The 11516-nt window shown below is 39.1% G+C and overlaps 1 protein-coding gene and 1 long non-coding RNA gene across 2 annotated transcripts; both read right to left on the reverse strand.

Moving 5' to 3' along the window:
• Positions 1–98: 98 nt before the first annotated feature.
• Positions 99–2631, reverse strand: LOC119996388. Its single transcript, XR_005467852.1, has 3 exons — positions 2208–2631; positions 829–878; positions 99–496 (listed from the first exon to the last, which is right to left on the reverse strand). It is a non-coding gene; the product is annotated as an uncharacterized LOC119996388 (long non-coding RNA).
• Positions 2632–10928: 8297 nt separating this feature from the next.
• Positions 10929–11516, reverse strand: LOC119996324. The gene has a single exon (XM_038842915.1). The coding sequence runs from the start codon at positions 11470–11472 to the stop codon at positions 11131–11133; it is 342 nt and encodes a 113-aa protein (XP_038698843.1). The 5' UTR covers positions 11473–11516; the 3' UTR covers positions 10929–11130.

Genomic DNA, 11516 nt, shown 5'->3' on the forward strand with positions numbered 1-11516 from the left:
TTAACTAACCTGTTGTAAGGTGGACTTCAGATTTGATATATTTTTGAGCTAAAAAATAACCCAGTCGCAACTAACCTGTTGCTAAGGTGGGCTTCAGATTTTATATCTTCTTAACAACTAAAAAATAACCAAGTCGCAAGAGCCAGAGGATTTAACCTATACACATGTTTTTTCTTTTTAGGTTATTTATTTTTTTGTTTTAAAATCTCTGTTTTTCAGTTTTTTTTTTTTTGGTAATATGAGTTTGTAGGTAGTTGTTAAACCCTCGACTATAAGGCCATTTTTTACAGCTACCACTTGCCTACATCACCTCTTGCATGAAAAAGATCTACTTCAAGGAGGAACTTCCCAGTTCCCATGCAATATCCTTTTAAGGTACTTACCAATTAAGCCTTCCCTCCTTGCAGTAACACCGAAACGGAAAATTATAATTTGATGCGGTGGAGTTCCAGATTCCCTTTAGTAGCTGTTGACGAAGGGCATTTTCACTTGTATCCTGAAAACCATGGATAAAGGTTATCATCGTAACAATGTTTAAACATATTCTAACACTGTTTTACTGTCAACAAAAATAAAAATTTTAAAAAAACCCTCTCAAAAATCTTATATCTTTTTGCTAACAGTAAACTCAAGAATCGAGGTACCTAATGTTAACACGAGGTGGAGTCGTGGAGAGCCAGTTGTAAACTCAAGAAACTGTACAACGTACAAAGACATGTTATGGTTTAGGCCCTAAACTCATTTTATAGTAGTAATGATCTCAAGTGGAAACACACACACACAGAGGGGGGGGGGAGAGAGAGAGAGAGAGGATACAAAGTACAATACCTCGAGATGTAATGGCTTGAGCCTCTTCCAAGAATCTGTACATGTGAAACCTGTAACAGAAAAGGGTGTCAGTAGATGTACATAGAAAGATATTAGATGGTGTATTCACTTATTCCTTCAACATCTTATGATAGTTTTTTCTCAGCTTCAACCATCACTTGCCGATATTCTTTTTATCTGAATCCTCAATATTAGACATAAAATGAACAATAATTAGTTGATGAGGATCAGAATATGCAAACCAACATATTTTGCCAGCATAAGCATAGCAAATGAGCAATTATAACTTTTAAGACATTAGATAGTTAATTAACTACCATCCATATCACCTCCTTTATTGTTATTAGCTTTTTAGGATATCAAAAAATCCGGTGCCAAAAACACTGTTGCAGGAGTTATTTAAAAGAACCCTACAGGCCGATGAAAAAATATTAGTAATATACTCCAGTATGGTGGAAGTGGAACAAATGTAAAAACAGGTACACAAATAAAAGCTTGCTTATCTATTGGTTGAGTCATTGAGTTAGAAATCTGAACTATGAAAGCATGTATCTAGGCTATGCAAACTCTCCATGAAAAGATCCCAGCTGTGGATGATTCAGAAACTCCAAAAGAAGATTCCATGCATATAGGCTTGTTCGGCAATAAACAATCTATTATACTCAGTGAACGTGACTTATTTGCCCTCAAAAAAAGTGTAACCCAATCAATGTCTGCACAAAACTCATGAGATTAGGCTAAACATCGAATTGTCTGGACGAACCTATAAAACTTTAGTTGAATACCAATTACCTAAAGTATCATAACTTAAGCTATGTACAGTGAAATTTTTTATAAAAAGACAGTTCTTTACTAAGGCAGTATGTTACATCATCAAGGCAAATAACTAATGCAATCATTTCAAAAAAAACATGATCATTTAACACGGATGGTATGAATTATAAATGTTAATAGCGACTAACATAGACGCCTGAAACATTCATTTAATCACGCTACTAATTTTCTGTTTGGCTGGAGAGAAACGGCAAGAAAATTGAATGAAAAATTTTGAGAAAAAACATTTCTAGCTATTTATTGAGGCAGTATGTTCCATCATCAAAGCAAATAACTAATGCAATCATTTCACAGAACAACGTGATCATGTAACACAGATGGCGTGAATAATAAATGTTAATTTTCTGTTTGGCTTGACAGAAACTGCAAGAAAATTGACGTTTCGCAAACGATTTTAACTAGACTTAGGGAGTAGCATGGACAAACAAACATCGTTCCTTGACAATATGCTAATTTTCATTTCTTAGACCTTAACTGCAGCAAACAAAATATAAGAAACAGGATCCCGATCTGATCTGTAACGTGAGAGAGATAGAGAAACCAACCTCGAATGGTTAGTGGAGGCGACACCTTCGCGTCCTTGGGGATATGAACGTGTGACTGGCCGATGAGTCTTAGACCGAGATTTTCTACACAAGGTGAGCGTCATCCGAGGCGAACTTGTGGAAGGGAGGCGCGTTAGCAGAACTTTGTCAGAGTCTCCGCAGATCGATTCGCTCAAAACCACCAGAACTCCTCAGAGGCGGCGATCTTGTAGACTTGAGGCGCGTAAGGAGACTTAGGCGTAGATCGACTTCCTGAAAACACCATATCTCCTCCGAGGCAGCGATCTTGTAGAAGGGAGGCGCGTTTGCAGACTTTGTTGGAGATGCTGGAGCCTAGAGTCACCATGGACAGATCGACTTGTTAATCGACTTTCTAAAGACCGGTGAAAATTCGATTAGCGAGGAGGCTGAAACTGCGTAAGGGAGAGAAACTTAATTTTGCAATCAATAAATTTTATTGAAGTGGGAAACACCTATACAGCTATTACATTGGTTTACAATCAATGATCTACGTAATTACAATCTCTATCAAAGTCACTATCAAAGTCAACAATTGAGGCATCAATTATGAACTTAGACAAATCAATATTGATTGCCGAATCTTCAATTAAGGAAAGTCTTCAATCAATATTGAGTTTGTCAATAAAGTCTTCAATCAATAAAGTAAATCTTGGGTAAATCTTTGACTCTATTCAACACTCCCCCTCAAGGTGGTGCATAGACATCGTACATGCCCAGCTTGACAAGTGAATCAGCAAACACTGAATTTGACACTCCCTTGGTTAACATATCAGTCAACTGATCTTCGGTCTTCATATACGGAACTTCAATTATTTTTTCTTCTAGCTTTTCATACACGAAATTCCTATCAATTTCCACATGTTTAGTCCGATCATGTTGCACTGGGTTCTCAGCAATTTTAATTGCTGACTGATTATCACAATACAATTTCATTGGTCTTTTAATGGACAAACTCAGCTCCCCCATAAGCCATTTGAGCCATAACAACTCACAAATACCTTTCACCATTGCTCTGTATTCGGCTTCTGCACTAGACAATGAGACAACTTTTTGCTTTTTACTTCTCCAAGTAACCAGATTTCCTCCAACAAAAGTTAAATACCCAGTGGTTGATCTTCTTCGTCTCCTTTACCTGCCCAATCTGAGTCGGTATAGCCCCATACGTCCGCATGTCCATTCTTAGAAAAGAGTAAGCCTTTTCCCGGTGCAGATTTTAAATATCTCAGAATTCTAATAACTGCATCCATATGTTGTTTACCAGGATTGTGCATAAATCTACTCACAACACTGACCGCATATGCAATATCTGGCCTCGTATGAGACAAATAGATTAAACGCCCAACTAACCTTTGATATCATAATTTGTCTATTGAAGTTTGATTCGAAGACTATTCCAATCCATGATTTTGTTCCATAGGAGATCCAATTGGCTGACATCCAAGCATACCAGTTTCTGTTAATAAGTCAAGCACATACTTTCGTTGGGACAAAAATATGCCTTGCTCAGAACGAACAACTTCAATGCCCAAAAAATATTTTAATCCTCCCAAATCCTTCATATCAAATTCAGTTGACAAATAGTCTCTCAGTTTACGCATTTCTTCAGAATCATTGCCTGTTACTACCATGTCGTCAACATAAATAATGAGAGCCGTTAATTTATCACCAACTCTTTTCAAAAATAAAGTGTGATCTGCATTACTTTGCTTATAGCCGAATCTTCTCATAGCAAGTCGGAATCGACCAAACCAAGCTCGAGGAGATTGTTTCAACCCGTATAAGGCTTTCTTCAGTTTACACACGACACTTTGATCACCTGGAGCTTCATATCCTGGGGGCAGAGACATATAAACTTCTTCTTGTAGCTCACCATGTAAAAAAGCATTTTTTACATCATATTGTTGTAGAGGCCAATCAAAATTTGCAGCTAGGGATATTAGGACTCGAACCGTATTAATTTTTGCAACAGGAGCAAACGTTTCCTGATAATCAACCCCATACGTCTGGGTGAATCCCTTAGCCACAAGCCTAGCTTTATACCTATCAACCGAACCATCAGGCTTGCACTTGACGGTGTACACCCACCTACAACCAACAGCTTTTTTTCCTTTCGGCAACTCCACCAATTCCCAAGTTTGATTTTTCTCAAGTGCTGTCATCTCCTCAGTCATTGCAGTTGCCCATTTTGGATCCAACAACGCCTCTTGCACTTTAGTAGGAATATCTATGACAGTCATATTACTGACAAAGCTTCGGCATTCCTTTGACAATCGGTGAGTGGATGCATACTGAGCAATAGGATATTTCACTTTTCGCACAACCTCTGGTGAAAATCTATCTGGTGGAACACCACGAGTACTTCTTGGTGGGAGTACGTATCTGTCAGTTTCAATCGAGACACAAGTATTATCACAAATATTGTTAGTATTAACATCAGACTCAATGCTTACCTCAGGAGGATCTGTACGAGGAGTATCGGGAGTGGGTACTGGCGAAGATGAGAGAGAGGGAGCTTCAGCAACAGTATCGGCAACACACAGTGGATCAGGAAACAACTCCATCCAATTTGGAGCTTCAACAACAGTATCACCACTCGGGCCCGGAAGCGTGGAATTGGGTGAAGAAAAAAACATTTCATGTTCAGAAAAGGTGACATCCATAGTAACATAGAACTTACTTGTAGGAGGATGAAAACAACGTAACCCTTTTGTGAAGGATGATAACCGACAAATACACACTTGAGGGCACAAGGATCAAGTTTCGTGCGGAGATGTTTCTGTAAATGTACAAACATAACACAACCAAACACCCGGGGAGGAAGTGTGAGGTGCGATGGCAGTGTTACATAGGATGCCAATTTATCAAGTGGTGTCTGAAATTGTAGAACACGAGTGGGTACCCTATTCAAAAGATATACAGCTGTGGTAACAGCTTCTTCCCAAAAAGTGGTGCCATGTGGGCTCCAATAAGGGCAGCACGTGTAATCTCCAAAATTTGTCTGTTTCGGCGCTCAGCAACACCATTCTGTTGTGGTGTATAAGGACAAGTGGTTTCATGCAAAATTCCATGAGTCTGAAAATAAGCTTGTAACTCCTGATTTACAAATTCACCACCATTATCAGATCGAAGAACTTGTAAATTACCAGAGAATTGTGTTTTGATCATGGTATGAAACGTGCGGAAGCAAGCAGCCACATCACTCTTATGACGCATAAGGTAAAGCCAAGTCATACGAGTGCAATCATCAATAAATAATACAAACCATCTAAAGCCAGTAGAAGTAGTAACAGGGGCAGGTCCCCAAACATCTGAATGAACCAACGCAAAAGGCACAACTCTTTTATTAGAACTATCAGAATAAGTAGCACGATGACTCTTGGCCAAAACACATGTATCACACTGAAAATTGGAAGGTTCACATGTAGAAAATAAAGTAGGAAATAAATATTTCAAGTAACCAAAGGAGACATGACCCAAACGATGATGCCATAACCGAATCTGATCTTCTGATGCCCTAGATGACCCTTTTGCTGATAGAGATCGTCCCATACTAACATCTTCCACATAATATAATCCCTCTCTCTTAGTACCACGCCCAATTATCTCCCCGCTGCAGAGATCCTGAAGGAAACAAAAAGTAGGATATATTAATACTAAACAATTTAGTTGTGTAGTAACTTGTGACACAGATAAAAGATTATTGGAAAGAGCAGGAATCAATAAAGTGTGCTCCAAGGATAATGAAGGAGTTAAGTTAACCCTTCCAGCGCCCGTAACCGGATATGAAACACCATTGGCATTGGTGACAGTAGAGCAATTTGGTAAACAAGCATCATGTAATAAGGACGCATCAAAGGTCATATGATTAGTCACACCAGAGTCAAGAATCCAACCGGGATCTTTTTCAGAATTTGTTGCAAGAAGGGCTAGACCAACACTACCTGACTGTTGGTCTACCACAGAGTGAGTGATATCAATTGGAGTAGTGGAAGCCATGGTATCCATTGAAGAAGGAGTCGGTGCCATTGGGACTGTAGGTGAGGTGCATAGCGCAACTTTACCACCTTTTCGAGCTTGTAATCGCTCTTTGTGAGCCTGCCACCACTCGGGATATCCATGCTTTTTGAAGCAAGTATCTACAATATGTTTGGTGCTGCCGCAATGAGTACATTTACCACCAGTAGGTACTGAAAGTGACAAAAAACTTGTTGGAGTTCCATATTTTCGAACTGCCATAGCCATCTGAGGAACTTCTGAAGACATCATTGTATTCCGGCGAAGTTCTTCACGTCTCACAGTTGAGAAAGCATTATCAGGTCCAGGTAGAGGATTAGTACGAAGAATATCTCCCCGAACAGAATCATATATATCATCAAGCCCAGCCAAAAAAGAATAGACTCGATCTTCATCAATTTCAGCCATTCGAGTCTTAATCACATCTGGCTGAGTAAAGGTAATTGGACGACGATGATCAAGCTCCTGCCAAATAACCTTAAGATCGGAATAGTATGCAGCCACAGGTCGCCCTGCCTGCTTAGTTGCCATAGCTTTTCGAGACAGATCATACAAAATAGATTTATCAGCACCCTCAAAATATGTTTGAGACACAGCATCCCAAACATCATTCGCAGTGGGTAAACGAATAAAGAGATTCATTATATCGGCCTCCATAGAGCCAATAAGCCAGCCTTTTACAGTAGCATCCTCCATCATCCACTTGTTATATGTAGAGTCACTAACAGTAGGTTTCGAGGTCGTACCTTTGAGATATTCCATCTTTCCTCGTCCAGCAACGAACATAGTAACCACCTGAGACCAAAGAGTGAAATTTGAGCCATTCAGTTTGATCCCATAAGGAATAGAGGTTGGTTCTTGAGTTGGTGTCACCACAGGTGGAACTATAAGAGCACCGGATTCAGCCATGAGTTGTTTGTAATTTCTGGATGAGATTCTGGTTCAATGGTGCAATCGGCACCTGTTATGGACGAAGCAATCGGCTTCTGTCGGATGGTTGGAGCAGTCGGCCCTTAGTAGCTACGGTGATGGAGAGGTAGTATGTTAAGAGAACCTTCCTCCGATACCAACTTAATTTTGCAATCAATAAATTTTATTGAAGTGGGAAACACCTATATAGCTATTACATTGGTTTACAATCAATGATCTACGTAATTACAATCTCTATCAAAGTCACTATCAAAGTCAACAATTGAGGCATCAATTATGAACTTAGACAAATCAATATTGATTGTCGAATCTTCAATTAAGGAAAGTCTTCAATCAATATTGAGTTTGTCAATAAAGTCTTCAATCAATAAAGTAAATCTTGGGTAAATCTTTGACTCTATTCAACAGAGAAGACGGGCGAACCTTACTACCGCCGCTGAGCTCCTGGAGGCGGTGGACCGCATGATGGACCTGGCAATGGTCGACGACATGAATTTGGATGTTGAATTGGTGTGGTATTAGATCTACAGCAATTAGGGTATATTTCGTAGCGAGTTTTGGGTGTGAAGACGAAAATGAAGCGCGAACAGCAAAGCGACTCGGGCGGGTTCTTTTTAAATTTGTGGTACGCATCATCTAGCTTGCCTTAAGCCCTTAATATATACCATACAAAAAAAACCCTTAATATATATATATATATATATATATCGGTGCCTTCACTATTTCTTATTTGGTTGCCCCTTCTTAGTGAAATATTTGATAGAAGAAATCACGTATCTTACCTAAAGTTTAGGCCTAACTCATGATAAGTTAGTCCTATAATTTAGGCATGACAACAGACTAATTATCTACAAAGAAATGATAAAGTCAATAGCCATATTTACAGCAACTAATCAACACTAATTAGGACTTTCCTTCAATACTTGGCCATCGCATGTAGGCTGGTCTTGTTAAATAAGAGTCGCCGACTCATGTAAGTAATATTCAAGAGATTATACTCAAACTGTTTGGACCAAAAGGGATTTGAGGACTCCGCAATTCTCTAAAATTTACAATTCACATATAATGATAGAGAAAAAATCTATAGATTTCAAAAATGAAAAAATAAAAAAGTGATATGATATGGCACGCCTCTTAAATCATTGGATTCAAATTGTTAACTTCACAATTCTAAAAGAATTGCATAACCCACAAATCCAACCAAAAGTGCCAAAGCCATATCCAAATGATTTTATTTACTAGAAGTAAAAACAGTATTTTTAGTCAAAAGAGGGAAGGTATCATCCAATACAATATTCCTATGCTCTTTGTTATTGCTCTCTTTAGCCTTTTGTTTTCTCATTTGCACGCTTGATTCTAGCTTTATCAGTGGATTTAGTTATGACTATGGTATAATGCTTTCCTTGCTATCATAAGCATAAGCAGATCGCTTAGCACTCAGATTAATAGGTTGAACACAAGTTCGTAGTCATTTTGACTATTCATGATTCTCCTATTCCTTTGATGCATCGCAATGATTGAAATCTGGATCGTGAGACTCGTGAGTAAGTATAAGTTATAGGCAATGCAAGATCGTCTGGAGTCTTCAACAAGATCATTTCCTTATGATGCAGCTGCTTCGTATGTTTAACAACCCTCCATCATCTGATGATGTTCCAGAAAAAAAGTTACGGAGGATGCCGGAGGGAGATCTCAGTTGTCGAGGAATGCATCTGCTGTGAAGAAAAAAGATACACCAGGGAGGAGGAACTCGAGGAAATAGAATGCCCTCTCTACATCCATATCTGACAAATTGCCACCATCTCCTACAATATTGACCAATGGCAATGGAATGTCCAGAGACAAGGAACAAGCAGGTTATGCTTGCAAAAATGCAAGATTTGAACTGCTCAAGGAAGTCTGGCTAAGAGACGTGATTGGTTGAGTGATGCCATCCAAGTCGGATGCTGAAGTAAATACGAAGAAGAATGAGACAAACTGTAAAATATATAAGGAAAGGAAACGAGCTTAACAGCTTCTGTGCACAGGTAGAGCATGCTACCAAATTTCATTTCAATTCAAGATTTCTGTTAAGAGTGTAATTTACTGTTCGGTAACTATATTATGAGAGGGAGCAGTGTTTGAACTTTCAATTCGACTCTCACTAACTATTGATTAACTATGGTTATCTCCCTAAATTTGTAGACAATCAAACAACTACGTACACCAGTTCCTCTGACAAATAAACCTTCCCCATTCAACAAACATTCTACTTCTCAATGGAGCAGTGGAATGCTATGGATATCAATACAACAACATGGTCAGTTTCATACAGCTCATTCACAGACACAAGTTCAGCTTAATTGCATACTCTCTTCTAAAATCCTTCCATACGGATCCAACGGGCCACCCCCAATATTGAAATTTCAATCAGGATACTAAGAAAAATTACACTTCCCGACACACCATCTTTAACAATTATAATATGACCAACTAATTGAATTCTCCTCATTCATTTCAAAACCTGATCTTGACAGGGAGTCAAACAAAACATTTCTGAATGATTGAAATCGCCTCTAAAATCCAAAGAAAGAAAGAACACCCCCAAACCAAAAAAGCGCCTCACCTACCATCACCATCAAACTAAGAACCAAAAACACCACACAGGATACCCAAAACCCTTAAAATAAAAGTATAAAACCAAATTCAGAAATTTTAAAAATAAAAAAGGACATTTAATAGCAATATGTGAGAATCCCTAAACTAGCTTCCTGCAAAAACATGTTATTCTGATCAAGGTTTCTCTAGAGTTCACTGCTGACAATGATGAGAGAGAAGGGAAGGATAAGATGATGCAGGGAGAGAATGCGTCACTTGTAGAGTGGTTCAATGCTTTATGATACAAACATCCAATGCTATCATAATAATATCCAAAACTGAGACGCTCTTTTTCTTCTTGCTCAAACTAAGAAAAATATTGGGGACTGGATGCATGAATGCTAAATGAATTTTTTTTAGAGTGAAATCACAACTTAGATACTCTTTCGCTCAGGTGAAAAGCAAAAAATTTCCGCCCATCCTTTCACGTTCATACTTCCCATAAATGTCCTTTTCAGCCTCCCTCTTCTATGCAGAGTGTCCTACTAGGAAATTCTAAAGTTTGCCATCAGAGCAATAATCTCTCTATATTGCACAAGTTTATCCAACTCCGGAAATTTTCTCATTTCTTATAACTAATCAAAGCGTACTCAACGTTAGACTGAAAAACTTCTTTCTTATTCCATCTTCTTATGTTTCTGCACATTCACTGCACGCTCTCTTTCTGCTTCATTCAATTTTTGTTCACGTGGTCAATGAACAGTCCAACATTACGCAGATGATAACTTTGAAAGTGTAGTAGAACTATAGAGTTTACCCATTGGCTTAAACGGTACCCTTCTCCTCTAATTTCTGAAATCTCTCCTTCCCTCTGATCTCTAAGCTCTCCTAAGCAAGCTGAAGAAACATTCACTTGCTTTTATTTGATTATCTCCATCCCAAGTAAGGCCACACTGTAGAAATTTAAAAACAAAAAACGAAGACTAGGCACAAGAGTAAAAGAGTTGACCTGTCTCCAGTTGAAGAACTAGAGATCTCAATTTCTAAAGCCCATGCACTTCTAATTCCATGAATTTCTAATTCCACATTTCCACCACAAATTCTAATTGCAATTTAGCGTCTTAAGTAATCCCATCCAACATGTAAATGGAAAAAATAAATAAATGATAAATAGTATTGTAGAGGAACCCTGATATAACCATCGAATTGAAATGCAATATGTAATATGTAATATTTTTTAAACGAAAAGAAATCAGTCAAAACAAAGAGAGGCAAAGATTCGCCTTTGAAAACCTTATTCTACATCACATATCAACAAAGGCTCCACAATCCTCGTTGATCCACAAAACACAAAGTAAAAGGCGCCATACCAGATGCCGATTCAGTCAGATTCAGTAGAAGCCGCAGCGTCCTCCATCTGAAGACGCTCGAGGGCCTTCTTGTGGGCCCAGGTCTCGATTGTGAGATCGGGCTTGGCGTTCAGTCCAACACCAAGAATGACAATGGTGCCGAAGCTGGCGATGTAGCAAGGCAGTTCCCAGTCCTCCCACTCACGCGATTTTCCCGGTGGTGGCGGGGTTCGGTTGAAGAGGTACCCTTTGGGCCGCTCCTCGTGGCCGGGGGAAGTCCACCGGCTGTGTCCAGACGTCTGGGAGCCTCCGCGGGTACGTAGAGACGGCAAGAGGCGCTGACGGAGCATGCTGGAGGTCCTGCTCAGAGACATGCTGTTGTCGTTCGCAATGTACAGCTGAGAGAGACTGGAGCGGA

Source organism: Tripterygium wilfordii, chromosome 4 (assembly GCF_013401445.1).
Source record: "Tripterygium wilfordii isolate XIE 37 chromosome 4, ASM1340144v1, whole genome shotgun sequence".
In the NCBI taxonomy this organism is placed as follows: domain Eukaryota; kingdom Viridiplantae; phylum Streptophyta; class Magnoliopsida; order Celastrales; family Celastraceae; genus Tripterygium; species Tripterygium wilfordii.